A 26,005-nucleotide genomic window follows, 5' to 3' on the forward strand; every position below is an offset into this window, starting at 1 on the left:
TAGTTAAATCAAAATCACAAATAATAACATCTTCAGCTAAAGTAACACCAACACCAACTCCAGCACCAATGCAAACGTCATCATTTTTATCAACAAAACAAACAAATTCACCATCATCATCATCATCACCATCATCAACAGTATCATCTACATCTTCATCTCCCTCTTCATCCTTATCTTCATCAATTGATAATAAAACAATGTCAAATGTAAACTATAATAGATTTCAACCTGCAAATAGAACTGTTTCATCACCGAATGTTAGAAACTTTTCAGTTCCTACAACAACTACAACCACTTCTATTGGTTCAAATAGTTTTGTTTCACCAAGATTTATTGGAAAGAGAACAACTCCAAGTATTTTTTCACCAAGAAAGCAATCCATTTGTAAACCTAAAAATACCACCTCATCATTGAGTAGTTCTTCATCTAATATTTCAAAATCTACAAATTCAACTCCAACTCCAACTCCTGCACCAATACTTACTTCAACACTTTCTGTAAATTCTACTTCAAGTAGTAGTAAATTACAAGAGAAAGCATTACCAACTAAAACTACATTCATTACACAAACTTCATCACCTTTATTATTACCACAGCCATTAACTTCAACATCAACATCAACATCAACATCAACATCAACATCAACATCAACATCAACATCAACATCAACTACAATACCAACACCAACACCAACAACATCCTCATTTAAATCAAATTCATTCTCAACCTCAAATGATAATAGTAATAATAATAATAATAATAATAATAATAATAATAATAATAATAATAATAATAATAATAATAATAATAATAATAATAATGTTACTTCTCCAACTATAGTATCTTCACCATCTTCACCAACATCACCAATATCACCAACATCATCAACATTTATAAAAGGTCATTCTCATTCAAATTCATTATCTCAAACTCCATCCTCATCATCTTCTTCACTTGGAAATAGATTAACAGCACCAGGAAGACAATTAAATCATACAAATTCTACATCATCTTTAATATCAAAATTTAATCAAATTGATACACCTTCAGGAATTAATCAAGGTTGGAAAGGTGGTGTTGTAGTTCAAAAGAAACAAGATCCAGTTAAAAAATCTTTGGCTATTTTTGAAAAAGAATAATACTACCTCAACAAATAAATAATTACCATCATAATTGAAAAATAATTATGTTTGGATTGTATAATTAAATTAATTTAAAAAAAAAAAAAAAAAAAAAATTAATAAATTAAAAAGATCTTAGTATAGATATTTTTTTTTTTTTTTTTATTGAATAATCAAATCAAATAATATTATTTTATCTTTGTGAACAAAGAATTAATTTTTTTATTTTATTTTTATTTTTTTTATTTTTCCTTATTTTTTGAGAGTTTCTGTAAATGTAATAAAAATGTTATGTATAAATTAAAAAGTTATTAAATTTATATTTGAAACTAAAAAAAAAAAAAAAAAAAATTAACCACAATAATAATAAAATTATATAACCCCAAAACAAATACAAATTTCTTTCTTCTTTAAGAATTTTTTTATTTTTTTTAAAATCAATTATTTTGATTATATAAAAAAAAATAAAATTATTTAAACAATTTTTTTTTTTTTTTTTATTATTATTTCTAAAAAAACATTTTTAAAATATTAAAAAAAAAAAAAAAAAATGAAATTAATAATTTTAGTAATAATATTTTTAAAATTAATATCAATTAATGGATTTGAAAATATTGATGGTAATAATTTTTTAATTGAAACAGTTGAAACAATTTCATTTAATGGTAATTTTAATTTTTCAAATAAATTTGATAAAATCAATGGTGATAGTAGTATTTGTTTTTCAGGAGTTGGAGGTGGTTTTAATGTTTTGGAATTTTCGTCGGGTTTAGGAAATTCTGAAATTTTCATTGTAAAAAGTGAAGAAGACTATTACTTTGAAGAATATGATCACTATGAAACTTGTAAACATCAAATTGGAATTACAGATTTACATGTTAAACCAAATCAAAAATTAAGAAATAAAACTTTTTATTTCTTTGTACAAGAAGAATATTATTATTCAGGTTGTTTTAATATTTATTTAAAAAATTGTGATATTAAAACAGATCAAAAAAATGATTCAATTTCTTATGAAATTCAAATTTTAAAAATTCATTCACCTTTAAATATTAGTCATTCAACAATTCCATCATTTCATATTTTCTTCACAATTTTCTTTATTTTAGTTTTTGGTATTTCAATTTTCCATATTTATATTTTAAAACAAAATAAAATTAATGGTGATATAATTACATTGTTTTCATTTATTTTAATAATATCAATTGTTGGTCATTCAATTTATCTTTCAAATTGGAATTTTCAACTTAAAAATATGGTGAAATTAATGGTAGAATTTTATTAGGTAATAGTAAGTTTTTAATTAAATTAAAAAATTATTTAAAATTATTTAAAATTGTTTTTAAAATTAATTTTAAATAATTTTTTTTTTACTTTTTATTTTTTTTTAGTTTTTACTTTTACATCAAATTCATTATTTTCATTATTAATTATAAATATTAGTCAAGGTTGGGGATTAATATCAGATTTTGGTAAACGTTTTGCAATTATTTTTAATTGTGCAATATTTTTTTCAACTGAAATATTAGGTTTAAGTGCTTATTTAGTTGAATCAAATAGTCAATTTTATGGTGGTGAATATAGAAATCCATTTAAATCAAATGTTGGTTATGTTTTAATAGCAATTCAAGGTTTAACAATTTTTTATTTTATTTTTTCAAACAAAATCTTTTCAAATTTGATTTCAACAGATCAATATCAACAATCATTTTTGGTTAAATTTAAAATAATTTTTTCAATTTGGATAATTTCAATTCCAATTTCAGAAATAATTAGTATTTTCATTGTTGACAATAATTTTAGATTCAGTTTATTTAGTATTATTAATGATTCATTTAATTTAATTTTCTATTTATTAATAATTTATATTTATCATCCATGTAAAAGTAATATTTTAGTAAAAAGATTAAATAGTTATTATGATGATGGTGATGAATTATCAATTAATCAAAATCAATCACAACAAAAAAGTATTGACGAAATTAATCTTGAAAATTTATATAACAAGTAAAAAATCAATAATAATAATAATTTCAATTCAATATGATTTTATTTTTATAAAATTTAATTTTTTTTTTTAATTATTATTCAATAAAAAAAAAAAAAATTATCTTTATTTTTAAGAGATTGTTTTATTTGTTGGTTTTTTTTTTTTTTTTTTTATTTGGTTTTTTTTTTATTTCTTTTTTTTTTTTTTTATTTTTTTTTTTTATTAAATTGATTTTGTTTTTATTAATAATAAATTTGGTGAACATCAGTTTCGGCGAAAGCTCTATTACAACTTGGACATCTTCTTTTTCTTGTGTCTATATTTGAGTATATACATTCTTTGCAAAATACATGAAAACACTTTGCAATGACATAATTCTTTTGTCTATCATTACAAATTGTGCATCTTAATCTTTGATTGATTAATTTTAACTCTTCTTCCGAGGAGGAAGAATTATTATTATTATTGTTATTATTGTTATTATTATTATTATTATTATTATTGTTTGCAGAGGTAGCTTTCTCTAATTTCTTTTTTAAAAGTTGTTTCTCTTCATCCAATCTCTTTGCTTTATCAATTTCACGTTCCAATGCAAAGATTGAATCATCAGCTTTCTTTTTCAATTCAGCGTTTAAATTGCTAAGATGATCCAATTGAGTTTTCAATTCCAAAGAGTGAGCATTATTCTCTCTAACGAATCGTTTATGTTTCTCTAAATCAAAACTACAACTATGAAGATCTTCAGTGACTTTTGAGAGTTGTTTTTGAAGGATATTTGATTTCTCTTCAATCTTTTGCATTAGTTCACCTTGTGATTTCAATTTCTCTTCGTTTCTATTTAACTTTTCTTCGATTGCCAATTGTATCTCTTTAGAGTTACGAATGGTTTGTTGTGACTTTATATTCTCTGCCATTAAATGGGCATGAGTATCCTCTTTATCCGATAATTGTTTAGTTAATCTTGTATTTTGTTCCAACATTTGTTCATAAGCTTTACCCATTGAATCGATTTCCATAACCAATGCTTCCAATTCTTGTTTTTGTGATTCTTGTTGTATCTTATTCTGTGAGATCGTTATATCCAATTCTTTAATTTGTGCTTTAAACTTTTCATTAATTTCTTTAATTTCATTATCATATTCTTCTTTTGATTTTGTTATATCTTCTAATTGTTTTTTAACCGTTGATAATTCTAATTTTAATTTTGATTCATTTAATTCTAAATTAAATATTATTTTATCTTTATTTTCATTATTATTATTATTTATTGTATTTTCATTATTTATTGTATTTTCATTATTATTATTATTTTCATTATTACCATTTTCTATATTTTTATTAATTTCATTTAATTTTTGTTCGTTTGTATTATTATTATTATTATTATTTATTATATTTTCAGTTGATTTTTCAATATCAATCATTTCTTTATCTTTTTTTTGTTCTTCTTGTTGTTGTTGTTGTTGTTGTTGTTGTTGTTGTTGTTGTTGTTGTTGTTGTTGTTGTTGTTGTTGTTGTTGTTGTTGTTGTTGTTGTTGTTGTTGTTGTTGTTGTTGTTGTTGTTGTTGTTGTTGTTGTTGTTGTTGTTGTTCTTTTTTAATTTCTTCTTCTTTTTTATTATTATTATCAATTTTTTGGTGTTGTTGTTGTTGTTGTTCTTGTTGTTGTTTTATTTTACTATTATCTTCTATATTATCTTTATCTAAATTATTTATATTTATATTATTTTTATTTGATTTTAAAATATTTAAAGATAAAGTTAATTCAGATTCTTTTTGTAAAAGTTGTTGTTCATTTGATTTTAAATCATTATTTTGTTTTGTAATTGTATTAATTTTCTCTAAAAGTTTATTGATTTCGATATTCTTTGATTCTACATCTCTTTGAACCAAAAGTTTATAACGTTCAATCTCTTCTTTTGGTGCTTTATACTTTTCAATATCCAATTTCAATTGTTCAATCTCTTTACGAAGTTGTTTAATTTCATCATCTTTCTTATCCAATAATAAACGTGATTCTTGAATATATTGAAGAGATGGCACATTGGGATTTCTTTGTTCGATAAGACATACCAATTTCTCTTTCTCTCCTTTTAATTCAATTGATTCTACCTCCAATTGTGAAACTCTTCTCTCTATGTTTTGTCTTCTATGTGCTTCAAATGCTTCCAATGCTTCTCTCTCTAATCTTCTACCAATGGTTGCTTGAGCTAAATCATTTTGTAATTTTGTACATTGATTACGATGAATATCCAATTCATCCGATACTAATTGATATCTTTGTCTTAATACTTGATATGGCATTGAATTTTGAATTCTTTCTTCTGGAATAACTCGAATCTTATGTATAAATTAAAAATAATAAATTAGTTTTTCAAAAATAACTATTAACACACAAATCATCATTATATATAATGATGATAAACACTTACATCAATTTGAATTTGTTGTAATTCTTTTAATAAAATTGCTTTTTCTTCTCTTAATTTTCTAGCTTCTAATAATCTACTATCAGATTGTCTTTGAAGTTCAGCTATTAACTCTTCGTGTGTTAATTCTTTTCCATTGATATCATTTGATTGCTGTTTATTAATTCCATTAGTTGATGATGCTAATGATGATGAACCACTACCACCCATATTATTACCATTATTATTTATATTATTATTATTATTACTATTATTGTTATTGTTATTATTGTTATTAGCACCACCTGGTATATTACTACCTAATGATGGTGAAGGTATTTTAACTTGTGGTGTTCTTAATGTTTCATCTTGTAATTTAATCACTCTTTTACGCTCTATTGTGAGCTCGTCTTGTGATTTCTCCAACTCTAATTTTAACTCTTTATTATTTTGTTGATAAATTGCTGCTTGATCTGCAAGATGTGTAGTTTGATCTGTTAATTGTTTAAATTGAATTTGTACTTTATCATAAATATTTTGAATATATTGATTTTGTTTTGATAATTTATCATTATCTTCTTTTAATAATTTTTCTATATCATTTGATTTTATTCCATCTATATAATAAAATTAAAAATTAATTATATTATAATAAAATTAAAAAAAAAAAAAAAATTAGTAATTATTATTAATAATAAATAATAAATAATAAATAATAAATAATTAAAAATAAATAATAATAATAATAATAATAATAATAATAATAATAATAATAATAATAATAATAATAATAATAATAATAATAATAATAATAATAATAATAATAATAATAATAATAATAATAATAATAATAATAATAATAATAATAATTATAATAATAATAACCTTTTGATTTTAATAATCTAAACACAAATTTTGATAAGGTATGCTCTTTTTCTAATGCTTTTGAAATCTTTGAAAATGTAGATTGAGTTTTTTGAACTTTTTTTTGTAAACTTTGATCCAATGTATATTTTTCATCTAATGTAACTGGTTCTGTAATATATGAACTAAGAAATTCAAATGACTCGGTTATATTATCTAAACATTAAAATAAAAAATAAATAAAAAAAAAGAAAATTATTAATATATAAACTATAGTTTTATCCTAAATAATATTATACTATACTACACTACACTATACCTTTTGGTAATAAATTATCCATTGCATTTTCAAAATCCACTCTATTTATTAAAAGATCAAGTCCACTATTTAACTAATAATAAATAATAAATAAAACATTTAATTAATAACTTTTAAATAATTTTTATATATATATATATATTTCAATAAAAATTATTAGTATTAAAACTTACTTGATCCCAAACTCTACATAAACAACTTATATTCTCTTTATATTGATGTATTTTTGTATTTAATTGTTTAATTTTTTGTTCTCTATCATTAATTTCAATTTTTTGTTCTTCAACACGAACTTTCATAGCCCTGTTTTGAAACAATATTAAATTTTGGTCAATTGGTGGACCTCCTATTGGAACTGAAGCCTCTGACGATGATAATGATATCTTTTTACTTGGTCGTTGACTTTCAGAATCTGCTGGAGGATCCCTTCTTTTAAGGTCCTGGTGATCCATTGACATTAATTATTTTATTTGTGTATATGTGTTTGTGTGTGTGTGTGTATGTGTTTTTGTATACACGTTGAATTGCGATGAAAAGTGTATTTTATTTATTTTTTTTATTTTTAGGTAATGTGTTTTAGAAATGTGAGTGTTGTTTTTCTGTTTTTGTTGTCGTTTTTTACTTTCTTTTATATTTATATTCCCTATTGTATCTGTATTGTTTTTTTTTGTTTTTTTTTTTTGTTTTTTTTGTTGAAAAAAAATAAAAAAATAAATCCAAAACTACTAAAACTTCTTTGAAAAAAATAAAAAAAAAAAAAAAATGAATATTAATGGAAATAAAAAAAACAATAATAAAAAAAAAATATTTAAAAATAAATGTTAGTTTAAAATCCTTATTATTTTTATTATTATTATTTTTATTATTATTATTATTATTTTTATTATTATTATTTTTTATTATTATTATTATTATTATTATTATTATTATTATTATTATTATTATTATTATTATTATTATTATTATTATTATTATTATTATTATTATTATAAGGGTGTTTGAATGAATGAGGGTATGAATACCACTATTTATATTTATATGTTATTAGTGTTGGAGGTTATTGTTTTTTGTTATTATTATAATAGTGTTTTTACAACTTAGGCGTTATATGTAAATTTCATACATTTGTATATAAATAATAACAAAAACAAAAAAATAAAAAAAAAAATGAAAATTTTTCAATCAATGTCGAAAAAAAAAAAAAAAAATTTAAAAAAAAAAAAATTAAAAAAAAAAAATAAAAAAAAATAAAAATAAATGAAAATAGTAAGTTAATGAGAGAAGAAAAAAAAAAATAGTATGTTAATGAAAGAAGAAAAAAAAAATTTGAATAAAATAAAAAATAAAATAAAAGTCAAAGGTGAATTTTTTTTTTTTTTTTTTTTTTTTTTTTTTTTTATTAAATTTTTTTTTTTTTTTTTTTTTTTTTGATAAATTTATACACAAAAAAATTGATATTTATAGCTATTGAACAATAATGCAAATTAAGATTTTATATATTAAACAACTTGTATTTGAGGCTTGTCTATGTATTTGAGTTGTTGTGTTGTTGTTGGTTTTTTTTTTTGTTGTTTTTGAAAAAGGATAAAAAGTGAAAGTTGAAATTATATAAAATAAATTTGATATATAATTTTTTTTTTTATAAAAAAAAAAAAAAAAGAAAAGAGAAAAAAGATAAATGTTTAATTTGTTTTTATCTTTTTTTTTTTTTGATTTTCTTCTTTTTTTTTTTTTGTTCACATTCTTTTTCTTTTAAAAACCATGTATCTTGATAGATGGTTTTTGGGAGATCTTCTCTTCAATTAAAAAGAGAGCGATTTCTTTTCTTTTATCTCCTTGGAGTTTTATAATCATACCAAGGTTTTCTTCTTCTACTATGTTTCCATTACAATTTAATGATTTCTTAAGATGTTTCAAAATTTTTTTCAAGTCAATCTTAGGTGGTAATCCTTCTACGGTTGTTACTGCTTTACGGCCGCTTCTTTGGAAAATACGAATATGGACGTAACTGATACCTGAGTCTCCACCTAAATTAGAGTCTTCAGCAAATGGGTCTATTTTTTTTTTAAAAAAAAAAAAAAAACAAGATTATAAAAAAAAAAAAAAAAAATTAGTAAATATAAAGGAAAATATAAAAATAAAAAGTAACTATTCTAATTATTATATATATGTATATTTGTTTTAATATTCTCTTATTGGTTTTTTTTTTTTTTTTTCTTTCATATTTTTAAACTTTATTTTCTAAATATAATGCGGAGAAAAAAAAATAAAATAATAATAATAAATAATTAGATATAGGATTTATTTATTTACTTACCAGCTGAGTTAAGATTTTGAATTGAGCTCATACGAGTAAAATGTGATATAGTAATACTATGGATCTAATAAAAAGTTTAGAGTTGCTCTTTATAACTTTTTTTTTTTGTGCTGAATAATAAAAAAAATGAAAAAAAAATTTTTTTTTAAAAATAAAAAAAAGAAAAAGAAAAATAAAAAAAAATTTTAAAAAAAAAAATAAAAAAAAAATAAAATAAAAAAAAAAAAAAAAAAAAAAAATAAAAAAACATAAATTCAAATTTGGAACGGTTGGGGAACTTATAAACTAAAATAGTTTTTTTTTTTTTTTTTTTCTTATATTTTTCATGATTTAATATATAAAATATATTTTTTTAATATTATTATTATTTTTAATTATTTTTAATTATTTTAAATTTTTATTTTATTTTATTTATTTGTTTTTTCCCAAAAATAAATAAATTAAAAAAAATACAAATAAAAAATAAAAACATAAAAAAAAATAAGAAAATAAATAAATGATTATCTTTTTTTTTTTGAGTTAATTAAAAAAAAAAAAAAATAATGATAATCAGATAATTCTATATTTTTAATTTTTTTATTTTAATTTTTTTTATTTATTTTTAGAATTCTAAAAATAAATAAAAAAAAAAAAAAAAAAAAAAATTAGATTTATTTTTTTTTTTTATTTTTTTATTTATTTATTTTTTTATTTTTTTATTTATTTTTTAAATTTATTTTTCAATTCTAAATTTAATTGAATGATCAGATTGTTGAGATGGAATTAATTTAAATGGATGTGATAATTCTTCAGGACCTAATTTTTTACCTTCTTTATAATCAGAGACTTCTATACAAGATGAGGTGATTTTACCAGTAAAGGTAGAGATGGCATCATCATAATTTGAGCCCCATGTGATTGTACCTGTGATATTTTCGCCATCACGTTTCACTACATCCAATTTAAAGTTTTCAATTGAGGTACTTGTACCCTTCCATTGAGAATCTGGTTGTATATTTGTAACGGGTGGGGATTTTGTTAATTTAAGTTTAAAAGTTGAATCACCAACTTTTCCTATGATTTGGTCACCATAGATGGTGGATTTATAGTCGTTTGGAACCTCTACATCATCTTCACCACTTATGATTTCATATTCTTGGAAATTGAATTCACCATTGGTTGCCACTACTTTACCCTTATATTTTGTTTTTGCATAACCTAAATTAATCCAAGTGATTACACCCGAAACTTCTTCACCATCACCTACAAAATCATCAACTGTCATAACCAATGGATAATGATCATCATCACTTGAACAAACACCTGCCCATTCACTACCTTTAATTAAAAATCCTGAATTTATTACTAAATTATTTGTTGTACTTGTTGAATTATTTTTTGATTTTGATTTTGGTGATGTTGCTGTAGCTGTACCTGTATTTGTAGTAGTAGTAGTAGCTGTAGTAGCTGTAGTAGTATTTGTTGGTATTGCAACAACTGGTGCAGTTTCTATTAAAAATAATAATAATAATAATTAGTAATTTAATCTTTAAATTTTATATATATATATTTTTTTTTTATTACATACTTTGACCAACTAAGAAAGCAGTATGATCAACTAATTTTTTAGATTTAATACAAGAATCAATCCAAGTTGATTCAACACAAATAATTTTTAAACCTTCTGCTTTTGAAATGATATCATTAAATGTTTTATAATCATCTTTTAGATCAGATGGTTTCAAGATGAGATAATCAGTTTTCTTTGTCATTGTATCAACTGATTTACCACCACAAATCTTAATTATACCTTTAATTTCATTTGTTTTAGTCTTTTGACTTGTATTACTATAAAATGCAAATTGAAGATCATCAAAAAATGATGTTGTTGTATTTGCTTTAGTTCTTTTAACTGCACGACGCTAAATAAATAAAAAAAAAAAAAAAAAAAAAAACAATCAATATTAAAAAACTAATAATAATAATAATAATAATAAAAATACAAATAATAAAAATACCTTCATAGCATCATCAAATCTTCTTTGAATACCAACTAAATCTGGATCATTGATTGAATTTGTAAAATTTGAAAGAATCTATTATTTGAATTTATAATTATTATTATTAGTATGGGAAATAAATAAATAAATAAATAAATAAATAAATAAATAAATAAATAAATAAATAAATAAATAAATAAAGTAAATTAAATACATACATCAGCAATTGGCATAATTTCAATATATCTTTCATTGTCAACTTTAATTTTTTTATTTCCAATTGTTGCCAATGATGAATTGAATGACTTTTCAAATCCATCTAATAATGATGAATCATAAGGTTTCCAAGCATCACCATCTAAATAATACCAAATATAAGCATTTGCATGACTCATTTTCTAATTTTTTTTTATTCTTTATTTTTTATTTAATATACAAATGACTATTGTTAAAATTAATAAGAAAAAAAAAAAAACAATTAAAAAAAAAAAAAAAAAAAAGTTTGAAATTAAAAAAAAAAAAAAAAAAAAATTGTTTTGATATTTTCAAAAAAAAATATTTTTTCTGTGAAATTTTTTTTTTTTTTTTTTTTTTTTTTTTTTTTTTTTTGATCATATTCCCAAATCACCCAATTTTTTTTTTTTTTTTTTTTTTTTTTTTTTTTTTTTTTTTGAACAACTTTTAGATTGATTTTATTATTTTTTTTATAAAGATTTATTTTCTTGATAATTTTTTAGAGATTTTACTTAATTTTGCTTTTGCAAGCATTCCCAAGAAACGAGCTCTTTCACGATAATGCACGATTGACATAATAATAATAGCAATGATAGCACAAGCAATCACTATACCAACTATTGCACCAACAGATAATGAATTAACTTTATTATCATTTGGAAAACAATCATTAACATCAATTAACACTGAAAATGATGTACTTGATACTCTTGCATCGACACATGGTGGTGATGATGATAACTCCTTTTCATTACCTTTTGAATCATATGTTGCAAATTTAATATTACCAAAACTATTACTACTTTTACTATCAAAATTAACTAATTTCAATATTGTTTTTTCATTTGTTGATGATGATGATGATTCTGAAGTATTATTATTATTATTATTATTATTATTATTATTATTATTATTATTTAATAAATTTTCATTTATTTTAATTATTACAATACCATTAATATCAGCTAATTTTGAAATATTTATTGTTGAAAAGGAATAAAGTGAATCAATAACAATTATAATTTTTGATGATGAGTCATTTGATTGTATGAAATTACCAATTATATTGAAATTGTTAACAGAGAAACTTGACCCGAATTCACCACTATTTTGAATGATTGTACTATTAATATTACCATTACCTTTAATTGATCCACCATTTAATTGAATTGAATTATCACTTGATAATGTACCACCATTTAAATTTAATTCACTACCATTTTCATTCCTAAATTCGTAAATATAAATAGTATGATTATTAATATTTAATTGAGTTAAACTATCATTACCACCACCACTACCACTACCACTACCACTACCATTGCCATTACCATCACCATTATTAATAAATGAAATATTAATCTCAACATTATCATTATCAATATTGAATATACCATCATTTTTTAGTGTAATATTATTACTTTTAATATTTGTATCATTTGTGTAATAAATACCACCAGATGATAAATTATATATACCATTTTGATTAATTTCAAAAGTTGAATTATTATTTAAATATAGATTACCTGATGTTTTAACAATACCATTGTCTAAAATAAATTTTGAATTTTCAAGATTAATGTAAGAATTTGGGTGAATTATTAAATTACCTTTATTAATTATGAATATAGAATCATTTAAATTAATGTATGATGAATTTTGTAGAATTGAATTACCACCTTCAATATAAACAGTCGTAAAATTAGTTTCAAATTCTCCATTAATTATTAAATCATCATAAGAGTATATAATGGAATTTTGAATTCTCAATGACGATTTATTATTAACAGTTAATGAACCATGTGATTTAAATACTGAATCAATAATTACTACAACTATATCACTATTAAATATTGTAGATTTATGTGAATTAAAATCACAAGAATTAAATTTAATTTCACCATTAAATTCTGCACTACCCCATGAATTGAAAATACTCTTTTCTATTGTAAATTCTGAATTTACTGATGAATAAAAGTCATTTCCTATATTAATAATAGATTCCATACCGGTTATACCAAATTTAGAATTACCATTAATTTTTAAATCACCATAAATTGACAATTCTGATTTATCATTTACAAAAAGTTTAGAAATACCATTTAATAATAAATCACCATTAATTGTCATTTCATTATTATCAAATAATAAAAATAGAGAATCATCATTTAAATGTAAACTTCCAGAAATAAATAAATCTAAATTATTCATAGTATTAAAAATAGATTGATTCATTAACATTGCATCACCATTTATTTCAATATTTGAATTATTTAAATAAATTTGACTTTTATCTTTCATTATTAGCCCCCCATTTAAATTAATTTTTGAATTATTTTCAACATTAATAGAACCATTATTATTAATTTCCAATTTATTACAATTTAAAAATAAATTTGATTTTTGGTCTTTTTTTAAAAAAAAAATTAATTAGTTAATTATATTTATATATTTATTTTTTATATATCAATAAAATTTAACATACAAATATTTAAAAAACCTCCAATAATAAAATTTTTGGTTGAAATTGTTGTGTTTTTAAAAGTTGGGTTAAATATACTATTACTATTAATTTCAAAGTAATATTTTACATATATTGAATTATTAACATTTAATATTGCACCATTTTCCATAATGAAACTTCCTCTATTTATATCCATTGAATCATATACACTATATTGACCATACAAATAAAATGACCCATTATTAATTGTAAAATATTCTGAAGAACATATTTCATCATAATCTATTAATAAATTACCACCATTTGATAATAATAATGAGTCATCTTTAGTTGGAACTTTTTCAGGATACCAATTAGTTTTATTTAAAAATGATTGTTTATTATTTCTATCACCAACATATACAAGTCTATCACAATTTGATAATTTAATTATTAATATAATTAAAAAAATAATAAATAAAAATATTTTTTTCATTTTTATTATAATTTTTTATTATTATCTAAAATCAAATAAATATTAATTATTTATTATTAATTATTATTATTATTATAATTTTAAAAAAAAAAAAAAAAAAAAAAAAAAAATTATAATTCGAAAACCATTTAATCTGGATTATAAAAATTGGGTTTTCTTTAAAACTTTTTTTTTTTTTTATTTTTTATTTTTTATTTTTTTTGTCATATATAATCCAGAACAAGATTTGAATCATTACAAAAAAAAAAAGAAAAATTGCAATAAAAGAATTTCAAATTAAATTTAGGGAAAAAAAAGTTTTTTTTTGGAACATAACCAATCCAATTTCCTTCCTCCAATTTCTATTTCCAAAAAAAAAAAATTTGGCCTAATTTTTTTCAAAATAATATAATTCAACAACCCAGCTTTTTTTAAAAAAAAAATAACCAAGTATCTTTTAAAATTTAGAAAATATTAAAAAAATAAACAATTTTTGATTAAACAATTTGTTTTTTTAATCAAACTTAGAAAAAATGGAAATAATAAAAATAGATTTTTTTTTTTTTTTTTAGATTTTTTTTTTTTTTTTTTGTAAAAAAAAAAAAAAATTTTAAATAGTTATATGTTTATTTAAATGTGTTGCAAACCCAAAAGTAGGCTAGCGGCATTTGTATCAGGTTGATTATGATTTTTATGGTTTGGTTCATTTTTTGTACAGGTGTTATTTTTTTCTTTAGATTCTTCAACTTGGTGGTGGTGGTTGTGATGGTCATCATCTTCATCATTATTTGAACTAACTAAAAATGATAAATTACCCTTTGAAGTGGTTGATGATGTTGATAAAGGTGATGATTGCATTGAGGAATATATTGATGGAAGTACGGATTTATTTGTTGAAGAAGTTGTTGGTGTTTTTAAATTATTTATATTATTACTACTATTTATTGGTGAGGAATTTGGTGTTGAAAGTTCAGAATCTACAGTTTTTTGTTGGTGTTGTTGTTGTTTTTTAAAGGTCTCGTTATTATTATTTTTATTATCATCATTTTGTTGTTGTTGTTGCTCTTCTTGTTCTTCATTTCTTTCGAATTGACGTTTAGAGAAAGAAAAATTCTTTAAACGATTATTGTGTTCATTTTCTAAATCTTCTTCATCAGATTCAGATTTTCCATTTGAAAAGTAATTAAAGTTTGGAAGACGATTATTATTATTATTATTATTATTATTATTATTATTATTATTATTATTATTATTATTATTATTATTATTACTATTATTTAATCTTTGTTGTGATGATTGTTGTTGTTGTTGTTGTTGTTGTTGAAAACCTTCTTGTTTTAATTTTACTTGATCAATTTGTTTTTTGATAAAATTACTCAATTCTTCAATATCGTATTTGAGAATATCTTGAGCAATACCAGGATTACCAGCAATTAATTGATTAAGTTGTTGTTGGAAACTTTGGAAAAAACTTGGATGTAAATTTGATGGGAAAAAATTGGTCATATTGGTTGCACTAATAATTTTATTAATGGTTGAATAATGATCATTATTATTATTATTACTATTATTACTATTATTACTCTTTTCCTTTGCAAGGAATGATTGTAAATGATTTCTTAACTCAGTTGTTGGTACTTGTGAATTATTATGATTATTAAATAATTTTGGTAAACCATTACCTCCATTGTATTGTTGTTGTTGTTGATATTGTTGTGAATATTGTTGTTGTTGTGGTATTTGTTGTTGTTGTTGTTGTTGTTGTTCGGAATAATATTTCATTGATGGAATACCACCACTTGTACGATGGTGAAGTTGTTGTTGTTGTTGTTGTTGTTGTTGTTGTTGATGTTGTTGTTGTTGTTGTTGTTGTTGTTGATATTGTTGTTGTTGAATTTGTTGTTGATGTTGTTGTTGTTGTTGTTGTTGTTGTTGTTGTTGGAATAATAATGAAGTTGGTACTCTATTATTCATTTGTTGTTGCTGTTGTTGTTGTTGGTATTGTTGTTGTACTTGAACTTGATATTGTTGATATTGTTGATTATAATTATTTGCATTATTATTATTATTATTATTATTACCATTATTACCATTATTATAATTTAAAAGTTTATTATTTACAATAATTGGCGGTGAAGTTTTATTTGATAATGGAATTTGTTGTTGCATAATTAAGTATTGATATTCAGGATGTTTTAATTTGATATGCATTTTAAGGGCATTCTCAGAACCATAGATTTTTTGACAATTTGCCATTGAACATTTGAAAGATCTATCGATTTCAACTGCCTTTCTTCTCTTTCTTTTTTTACGTGGGTCATCTTCATCATCCTCTTCTTCAATACCTAAATCACCACTTGATAATCTTTTTTGTGAACCAGATAAATCTTCACTAACATCATCATTTTCAGAGAGTAAAGCAGATTTCAATGGTTCTGGTGATGATGAAGTTGATGATGATTTAATTGGTAATTTATCACCAACCATCGTTGAACCACCACCACCAATACTTGTATTCAAGTTACCATTTGATGATGATAAATCGACTTGTTGTTCGTTTAATGGCGATGATGGAGTTTCAGTGATTTCGGCATTTGATTGGCTATCAAATGATTTTCCTAACAATTGTTTTGATGAAGTGGTACCATTACTATTACTAACAAATAAACAAAAAGTTTCACCAGCTGGTAAGGTAGGAGCAATTGCGACGACATCTCCATCGAGGTCTTTCAAGAACAGTCTGGAATTACTTGGTAATTGGAATACAGTTTTGATTGCCTCCTCAATGGTTTGTGATGGTGTTGAACCATACCAACTTACAAACTCTTCTTTACCATTATAAACGATTGATACTCTTGTTTTTGAAAAACTTGATCTTTTTGGTTGTTCTGGTGAAAGTGGTGATTGTTTGTGTTGAAAATTGTTTTTGAAATATTGAATTTTCGGTTGAACTTAAAATGGTTTGATTCATTGTTTATTTTTTTTTTTTTTTAGGGGATTTTTTTTTTTTTTTTTTTTTTTTTTTTTTTTAAAAATTATTAATTATTAATTATTATTATTACTATTTAACAAAAGGTGATAAAGAAATATATATTTAATATATTATTCTAATAAGTTGATGGTGATCGCTTTGGTTAACTGGAAGATATTTTAAAAATGTATGATTATTTTCTTCAAAAAAGACCTTTCCCATTAATTCGTCTAAAATATTTATAATTATTAAATGTTAGTATTTTTTTTTTATAAAACTATTTTAAAAAAAATAAAAAAAAAATAATAATAAAATATATACGCATATAATTTTTATTATTATTAAAAAAAAAAAAAAAAAAAAAAAAAAAAAAAAAAAAAAAAACTTAAAACAAAACAAAGTATGATAAAATAAATTTAAGTGTTCAAAATTTAAATAAATTTAAAAATTCTCTTTTTTTTTTTTTTTTTTTTTTTCCTCCTCCTTTATTTTTATTTTTATTACATCATTCGTTATTAAAAATTTTATTATTTATTTGTTTGTTGGTTTGTTTTTTTTATTTAATTTTTTTTTTTTTTTTTTATTATTTGTTTAAATTTGTTAATTTATTTTTTTATTTTTTATTTATTTTTTATTTTTATAATTTTTATATTTTTAAACATATTAAAATAAAATAAAATAATAAAATGAAAAATTGGAAAATACCAATTATAGTTAAAAAATATATTTATATAAATTACTTTTTTTTTTTTATACCAGTATTTTTAAAACTTTTTAAAACTTTTTATTTTTTATTTTTTTGGTATAAAAAAAAAAAAAAAATAATAAAAAAAATATATTTTTATAGTATTACAATGATTAAAAAAATAAATTATTTATAAAAACGATTTCATAAAATTAAATGCACATATAAATTTTATTTTTTTATTTTATTTTTTTATTTTTTTATTTTTTTTTAGTAGTAGGAATAAGAAAAATAAAAAAAAAAAAAAATTTTAAAAAAAAAATCAAAAAACTATAAAATTTTTATAAAAAAAAAAAATAAAATTAAATAAAAAATAAAGAAAAGTTTTTTTTTTTTTTTACGAGCGAGATAGATATGATTATGAGTAATATATTAGCTCTGAAATTAAATTAAAAAAAACAAAAAACAAAAAAAAACAAGCCAAACACATGTGCGATGGGGGTATTTTTTAAAAATTTCAAAATTTTGATTGTTAGTAAAACCGTTGTGTTGTGTCTTTTCACAAATTGGAAAATATATTTTTATTTTTTTTTTAATTTTTTTTTTTTTTTTTTTTTTGATATTTTATTTTTTTTTTTTTGTTTTTTTTTTGTTTTGTTTTTTTTTATTTTTTTATTTATTTTTTTTTTTAAAAAAATAAAAACGGTTTAAAATAGGGATCCCTTTTAGGTGTTTTTGGTGGAATGAAAATAAATAAAAAAAAAAAAAAAAAAAAAAAAAAATAAAAAAAATGAAGATGAGATGTTGGGACATAAATAAATAAAAAAAAAAATAAAAAAAATAAAAATAATAGATTGATAACGAAAAAAAAAAAAAAAATGGGTTTTAAAAAAAATTTTAAAAGGACCTCCAAAAAAAAAATATACATCTTGATTAATTAAAAATAAAATTTATTTATTTTATAAATGGAAAATGGAGTTGAATCGAATTTATTTACTATAATTTGAAATAGTAACCGTTGTTTATAAAAAAAAAATAAAAATAAAATAAAATAAAAAAATAAAAAATAAAATATTTTAAAAAAAAATAAAATAAAATGATTAAAAACCAAAAACCAAAAACCAAACCAAAAAAAAAACAAGTACGTGTTGTTATAGAAAGAGATATTTTTTTTTTTAAAAATTCTCTGAAATTTTTTAAATTTTGGAAAGTTTTGAGTCTATAATTAAATATTACATACACCTTTTTCAACTTTTTTTTTTTTTTTTTTTTTTTTTTTTCTGGAACAATCTTTTTTTCTTCTTTTTTATTGAATTTTAAAGTTTTTTAAAAAAATAAATAAAAAAAGTTTTTTTAATTAAAAAAAAATAAAAAAATAAAAAAATAATATCTTATTTTATTTTTTTAAAAAAAATAAAAAATAAAAATTAAAAATAAGAAAAGATAAAATAAAAAATGTTGAAAAAAAAAATAAAATAAAACAAAAACAAAAATAAAAGAAATATATCAATTTTTTAATTTTTAAAAAAAATATTGTTTTTTTTTATTTTGTTATTTATTTTTTAATAAATATGTAAACAAATTAAATGAATTTTTATTTTCCATACACACTAAAAAAAAAAAGAATTAAAACACAATTTAACCAACACTTTACCCACATACATATGAATGATTTGATTTTATTTTATTATATTAATATATTAGTTTTTAATATCATAATATATTTTTTTCTATATTTTTTTTTTTTTATTATCATTTATTATTTTTAAAAATAGGAACACACACTACCTTTTTATTTTTCCCAATCCTGATGGTGAGTGAGAGGAAAAAAAAAAAAATAAAAAAAAAAAAAATAAATAAAAAATATGAAAAAAACAATTTTTTTTTTTTTTTTTTTTTTTTTTTTTCCTATATTTAGAAAAATTGAAAGTAACCAATCAATTTTCATTTTAAAAATTGAGTTTTATTTATTTATTCAATTTATTATTAAAATTTATGAGATAATGTGAGATTTTTGTGAGTAGTTATTGTTATTAAGTGTGTGTGGGTGAACACATAGATCTTTTAATTTAAACAATCTTTTTTTTTTTTTTTTTTTTTTTTTTTTTATTTTTTTTTTGATTGGGTTTTTTTTTTTTTTTTTTGATTTCTAAATTTGTAAAAAATAATTTATATGAATTATACAAGTAAAAAAATAAAAAAAATGAAAAAAAAAATAACACTCTGCTCATATGAGCTTTTTTTTTTATCACAAAAATATCATTGATTTTTTAATTTTTTATTTTTTTAATTTATTTTAATTTATTTTAATTTTTATTTTATTTTATTTTATTTTTTTAATTTTATACAACGAAGAGAGAAAGAAAAAGAGAAAAAAGGAGAGAAAAAAAAAAAAAAGATTTGGTAAATAAAAAAAAAAATAAATAAAAAAAAAAAAAAAAAATAAATAATAGTAAAAAAAAAAAACCGTAGCTGTGAACAATCAACCAAAAAAAAAAATATATTACAATAAAAAAAATATATATAAACAAATTTTTTTTTTTTTTTTTTTTTTTTTAAAATAAAAACTCACATATATGTGATAAAGTTTTTAAGATATTTTTTTTAAAAAAAAAGTTTAAACCAACCTTTTTATTTTTATATTTTATTAAAAATTTTTTAAAACAAAAAATGTTGATTTTTATTTTTTTTTTTCTAAAAATTTTAAAAAAAAAAATAAAAGGTAAAAAAAAAAAAAAAAAATAAATTAAAAAATTATTAAAATTTTAATTTTTTAGTCAATCAGAATTTTAATCACAATCAGCTCGAAAAAAAAAAATAAAAAAATAAAAAAATTTCAATTTTTGGAAGAATAGGTGGGAAATCAGTAGTGTGACGTATTTAAAAAAATTCGACCGCTACCAATGGCCCAATTTTTTAATGATATTCTATTGTGTGCGTTTCAAATTTTTTAAGCAAACGGTTTTTTGAACACAACCAAAAATATTTAGCTCAGAAATTATCTGATAATTTTTAAAAAATTACAATTTTATCAATTTAAATTAAAATAATTCCCACCTCATATAAAATTTTATTTTAATAAAAAAAAAAAATAAAAAAAAAAACAAAAAAAAAAAAAAAAAACCGGAAAATAAAAGAAATAAATAAATAAATAAAAAAAAAAAAAAAAATATTCAGTCTTATTATTTATTTATTTTTTTTTTTTTATTTTTTTTTATTTTTTTATTTTTTTTTTTTTTTATTTTTGTGTATATATGACGTCAAATTTTTTTTAGATATTTTTTTTATTCTGATTTGATTTTCGATAAACTTTTTTTTTTTTTTTTTTTTTTCCAAGGGGATATTTCTTTCATTTTTTATTTTTTAAAAAAAATCTAAAAGATATAATAATTTTTTTTTTCTTTTTTCTTTCTTTTTTTTTCCAAGATATTTGGTTATTAAATTTTATTTATTTTTTTTTACTTATTTTATTTTATTTATTTTATTTTTTTATTTTTTAAAATTTAATTTTAATTAATTATTTTTTTCACCAAAATAAAATATTGATATTCCTTTTGATTGATCAAGTTCTAATAAATTTGCATTGAATTTTTGAGCAATCCAATCAATAGTTTTTGGTCTAAAAAAACAAATATGAGTGAAATCTCTTGGATAGTGCCAATTTTCAAACATTTCATCATTTAATAATAATTGAGTCATAATTAATAAATATCCACCATCTTTTGAAATTAAACCACCATTAATAATTTTATTTAAATCTTTAATTGGATATTTAAAATGTTCAATTGCTTCAGTACATGTTATAAATTTAAATGATTTAATTTCTTCTTCTTTTTGTTGTTGTTCTTCTTCTTTTTCTTTTTCTTCTTGTTGTTTTTGATTTGTTTTTATTTTTAAATTATTTTCAACTTTTTCAACCATTTCATGTTTCATAAAATATGGATCATAATTTTCAACATTAAGATTTGCAATTTCTTTAAACATTAATGATAATGTTGGACCTGGACCACAACCATAATCTAATCCAATAAATTCTTTTTTTTTTTCTTCTTTTTTATCATTATTATTATTATTATTATCATCATTTCCAAATTGATTCAACTCTTTTTCTAATAATAGATTTAATTTTTCAACACATGGTTTTAAAAACGATTTATATTTTTCATCAGTTGGTGAATTCTTATGTAATTCATAACGATCTTTTTCTTTATTATTTTCAACATGAAAATGTGGATGCATATAAACTAATCCACATTCACCACACCCATAATATAATTTATTTAATCTTTTTGAAAATATTTTAATTATTTTTTCATTTTCATTATTTTCATTAATGTTTGTTGTTGTTGTTGTTGTTGTTGTTGTTGTTGTGGTGGCGGTATTATCTTCATTAATTGGGGTTGTGATCGCTGCTGTTGTTGTTGTAGTGTTGGTGGTATTATCTGTAGTATTTTTATCTTTTTGTTCATTTATAGTATTATTGGTTTTATCATATAAACTATTTTCACATAATGGGCATGGAACCATTTCTAAATTTAAATCATCAACATTTAATGTTTTGTTTTTTTTCTTTGTATTAAAACCACTACCATCTTTGTTTTTTTTGAAATAAAATTTTCTTTTTTCTGACATATTTTATTTATTTTTTTCTTTTCTATAAATAGTAGTGTTACTATTGTAAAAATAAAAATAAAAATTAAAAAATTTCACACGAACGAAAAACAAAAATTATTTTGTTTTTTTTTATATTTTTTTTTTTTTTTAATTTTGAAAAAAAAAAAAAAAAAAAAAAAATTAAAAAAAAAAAAAGATTTTAAAAATATTTTTTTTTTCATTGTCCCATATCTATCTTATTTTTCATATAGTATAAATTAATTTTACACACTTTTTTTTTATTATCTTCCAAATAAATAATAAATAATAAATAAATAAATAATAAACAATAATGGATAATATAAATTTTTTTGGTAAAGTTCCATTGTATAATGGATTCGAAGATGATGAATATGGAGATGAGGAAGAGGACGATGACGAAGGAGATACCTTAAATATTGTAAGAAGAATTACTCAAGCCACACAAAAAGATAATCAATACCAAGATCAAGAAGAAGATGAAGAAGAAGATGAAGAAGATGAGGAAGAGGACGATGAGGAGGAAGACGAAGAGGAGAGTGGAGAAGAAACATTAGGATTTAATACAAACACGACTAAAAAAAATAAAAAGTCAAAAGAGAATAAGAAGGGAGACAATATACCAACTCATTTCGTATTAAGTAAATATTTAAATAGTTTTAAAACTGACGTTATTAATGTAGATAGATTTAAAACAAAATTCACTCAATCATTATTATCTGAAACTATTAGTCCAAAATTAGAGTCACTCTTTGCAGATTTACAGTAATGTATCACCCTACCCCCCTCCCCCCATATTAACACTAATACTACTATTACTACTACTAATTTTATAATTCACTAATACTAATATTAATATTTATTTTAGGATTGATGATATAAAACCAGTTACAAGATATCAACATATTGAAGGTGAAATTTTAAAAAAGATCGATTCCAATCCCGCATTATTACAATTAAAAAATAATAGTAATAGTAATAATTATAGAGGTTTATCACTTGGTGGTTTACCTGCAAGTACAATGTTAGGTAATGGTGATGGTGATGGTGATGGTGGTGGTGATATAAACAATATTAATAATATTAATACAAAAAGAACATCAAGATCATTACAAAGAGATAAAAATGGTACTTTATTACCATTAGAATCAATGAATTCAACACCAAAAAAACCAAAAGAACCTAAACCACCAAAAGAACCTAAACTACTAAAACCACAAAAAGAACCAAAAGAACCAAAGACCCCAAAGAGGTTTAAAAAAGATTTGAATAATAATAATAATAATAATAATAATAATAATAATAATAATAATAATAATAATAATAATAATAATAATAATAATAATAATAATAATAATAATAATAATAATAATAATAATAATAATAATAATAATAATAATAATAATAATAATAATAATAATAATAATAATAATAATGTTAATGAAATTACAAAAATAATAAATATAGAAGAATCAATATCTAATAGTGATTATAGTAGAAATGGTTCAACTACATCATCAATTACAACTACACCAACTTTAGAATCTATTGAAACAATTGACGATTCAATTGAAGATGAAAGTGTAAAAACTTTATTAGGTCTTTCAAAAACTAATTCTTTACCAACCCCCACCACAACAACCACCACCACCACAACAACAACAACAACAACAACAGCTAGTATTGATGAATCATTAAACTCATCTCCATTATCATTACCTTCAACACCGTCATCAAATAAACAACAACAACAACAACAACCACAACAACAACTACAATCACAATTGCCAAAAACGCCAATAAGGTTACCAAAACCATCATCTGGTATTAAATATAGAGTTATTCCATTACCAACAACACAAACATCAACACCAACACCAACATCAACATCATCAACACCAATATCAACACCAACTACACCAACTACACCAGCAATAGAACTTAAATCAACTAAAACACCAAAAACTCCCAAAGAACCAAAAACTCCCAAAGAACCAAAAATACCAAAATTACCAAAAACTCTTAAAGAGCCAAAAACACCAAAAACACCAAAAACATCTAAAAAATCATCATTATCATTGGAAAATGAACTAATTCAATCAAATAAAGAAGATGAAAATAATAAAATGGATATTGATAAAAATACAGGTAGTAATAATGTAAATATAAATATAAACAAAAACTCAACCACCACACCAACCACATCAACCTCCACCACTACCACAACCAATACAATAACCAATACAATCAATGTAAATAATAGTAAAATTGGAGAATTTGAAGAGATGGGAACAACATTACCTTCATTAACTCCAATAGCATCACAAACACTCTCCCATATACCAATGACAGCATTATTAGATTCTTCACTTTTCCTTAATAATGGAAATAATAAAAACAATTCTCAAAAAGATAATCAAAAAATAATACAACCATTACAAACACTTTCACCAATAGCAACACTTGAATTCCCCATATCTACTCCAGCAAAATCAAAAACAACACCATCATCAACAACATCAACAACAACAAGTAAACCACCTATTCCATCAATATTAAAACAAATGGAAAAATCTACAACTATTTCAACAGATTTAACACCTTTAGTATCACAAGTAAATAGTACTACAGAAACACCTTATATTCAAATGCCACTCACAGAGGAGTTAGCATTAGCGCACAATAACAACAACAACAACAACAACAACAACAACAACAACAACAACAACAATCATAATAATCATAAAGACTTTGATGAATTATTAGGATTAGTACCTATTTCAGAAAAACTTTCACTTTATGATGTTATTTTATCAGTGACAATTTATCATCCAGTTAAATTAAGAAAAACTATGGATATTTTAGTATTAGGTTCTCATAAATTAACAGTATTAAGAGATAAAATTTATTGTTTAGTAAGTAACTTTTTTTTATTTTATTAAACACACACTATATATACTAATTGTTTTTTTTTTCACCCATATAGAGTGATTGTATTTTAGATGGTTCAAATAGAAAGAGTGGATTTTTTTTTATAAATAATGTATTTTATAATGATAATAGAGATCAAAGAAATTATCAATATAGTAAGAATACATTAGCATGGTTAAAGGAAAGAGGTAAAGATATTTCAAATTTTAAAGAGGAATCAATGGATGATGTAACATTCAATGATTTGGAGATATCGATTGGTGAACGTTATTTATATTGTCATCAAGGTAGTTGTGAACATTTGGTTACATTTGAAAGTTTACGTATGGTTAATGAAATGGATGATTTGGAACCTTCGAGATATCCAATAATAACGTATCAACAAAAAGTTAGAAGAAGAAAATGCCTAGTTTGTGATATTTACGCTGCTAAATACGTTACATTGGGTGATCAATTTGCTGATGAAACTCCTTTCTTTTATTGTGATGAATGTTATAGAACTTTTCATTATTCAAAAGATGGTCATTTATTATATAGTAATTATCAAGTTTTTCCATATTATCATGAATAAAAAAAAATAAAAATAAAAAAAAATAAAAAAATAATTACAAAAATTATAAAATAAAATAAAATA

The 26,005-nt window shown here is 20.7% G+C and overlaps 9 protein-coding genes across 9 annotated transcripts in view; 3 read left to right on the forward strand and 6 right to left on the reverse strand.

The window, feature by feature from the left end:
* gacF (RhoGAP domain-containing protein) overlaps positions 1-1,142 on the forward strand; it is a gene marked incomplete at both ends in the record, with an annotated part of 3,612 nt that extends 2,470 nt beyond the window's left edge. The window contains one exon of the mRNA XM_638964.1: positions 1-1,142. This exon is cut by the window's left edge and continues 1,299 nt beyond it. Coding sequence (XP_644056.1) covers positions 1-1,142 — 1,142 coding nt within the window.
* A 532-nt stretch (positions 1,143-1,674) lies between these two features.
* On the forward strand, positions 1,675-3,135 carry DDB_G0274863 (hypothetical protein; the record flags this gene model as incomplete). Its single annotated transcript, XM_638965.1, has 2 exons — positions 1,675-2,239; positions 2,516-3,135. 2 exons carry the CDS (start codon positions 1,675-1,677, stop codon positions 3,133-3,135), a joined length of 1,185 nt encoding a protein of 394 aa, XP_644057.1.
* Positions 3,136-3,356: 221 nt separating this feature from the next.
* On the reverse strand, positions 3,357-7,162 carry bre1 (RING zinc finger-containing protein; the record flags this gene model as incomplete). Its single annotated transcript, XM_638966.1, has 5 exons — positions 3,357-5,453; positions 5,546-6,138; positions 6,407-6,601; positions 6,705-6,777; positions 6,878-7,162. The coding sequence occupies 5 exons, from the start codon at positions 7,160-7,162 to the stop codon at positions 3,357-3,359; spliced, it is 3,243 nt and encodes a 1,080-aa protein (XP_644058.1).
* A 1,294-nt stretch (positions 7,163-8,456) lies between these two features.
* On the reverse strand, positions 8,457-9,052 carry eIF1 (eukaryotic translation initiation factor 1; the record flags this gene model as incomplete). Its single annotated transcript, XM_638967.1, has 2 exons — positions 8,457-8,758; positions 9,022-9,052. The coding sequence occupies 2 exons, from the start codon at positions 9,050-9,052 to the stop codon at positions 8,457-8,459; spliced, it is 333 nt and encodes a 110-aa protein (XP_644059.1).
* Positions 9,053-9,733: 681 nt separating this feature from the next.
* DDB_G0274693 (BRCT domain-containing protein) lies at positions 9,734-11,395 on the reverse strand (the record flags this gene model as incomplete). Its single annotated transcript, XM_638968.2, has 4 exons — positions 9,734-10,509; positions 10,589-10,922; positions 11,019-11,096; positions 11,219-11,395. 4 exons carry the CDS (start codon positions 11,393-11,395, stop codon positions 9,734-9,736), a joined length of 1,365 nt encoding a protein of 454 aa, XP_644060.2.
* Positions 11,396-11,714: 319 nt separating this feature from the next.
* DDB_G0274541 (hypothetical protein) lies at positions 11,715-14,173 on the reverse strand (the record flags this gene model as incomplete). The annotated part of the gene is made up of 2 exons (XM_638969.1): positions 11,715-13,642; positions 13,720-14,173. The coding sequence occupies 2 exons, from the start codon at positions 14,171-14,173 to the stop codon at positions 11,715-11,717; spliced, it is 2,382 nt and encodes a 793-aa protein (XP_644061.1).
* A 609-nt stretch (positions 14,174-14,782) lies between these two features.
* On the reverse strand, positions 14,783-17,448 carry DDB_G0274691 (C2H2-type zinc finger-containing protein; the record flags this gene model as incomplete). Its single annotated transcript, XM_638970.1, has 2 exons — positions 14,783-17,103; positions 17,445-17,448. The coding sequence occupies 2 exons, from the start codon at positions 17,446-17,448 to the stop codon at positions 14,783-14,785; spliced, it is 2,325 nt and encodes a 774-aa protein (XP_644062.1).
* Positions 17,449-21,321: 3,873 nt separating this feature from the next.
* Positions 21,322-22,440, reverse strand: DDB_G0274689 (hypothetical protein; the record flags this gene model as incomplete). The annotated part of the gene is made up of 1 exon (XM_638971.1): positions 21,322-22,440. One exon carries the CDS (start codon positions 22,438-22,440, stop codon positions 21,322-21,324), a length of 1,119 nt encoding a protein of 372 aa, XP_644063.1.
* Positions 22,441-22,753: 313 nt separating this feature from the next.
* On the forward strand, positions 22,754-25,942 carry DDB_G0274687 (hypothetical protein; the record flags this gene model as incomplete). Its single annotated transcript, XM_638972.1, has 3 exons — positions 22,754-23,205; positions 23,309-25,355; positions 25,427-25,942. The coding sequence occupies 3 exons, from the start codon at positions 22,754-22,756 to the stop codon at positions 25,940-25,942; spliced, it is 3,015 nt and encodes a 1,004-aa protein (XP_644064.1).
* Between the last annotated feature and the right edge of the window lie 63 nt (positions 25,943-26,005).

This window comes from Dictyostelium discoideum, assembly GCF_000004695.1.
Source record: "Dictyostelium discoideum AX4 chromosome 2 chromosome, whole genome shotgun sequence".
Taxonomy (NCBI): Eukaryota; Evosea; class Eumycetozoa; order Dictyosteliales; family Dictyosteliaceae; genus Dictyostelium; species Dictyostelium discoideum.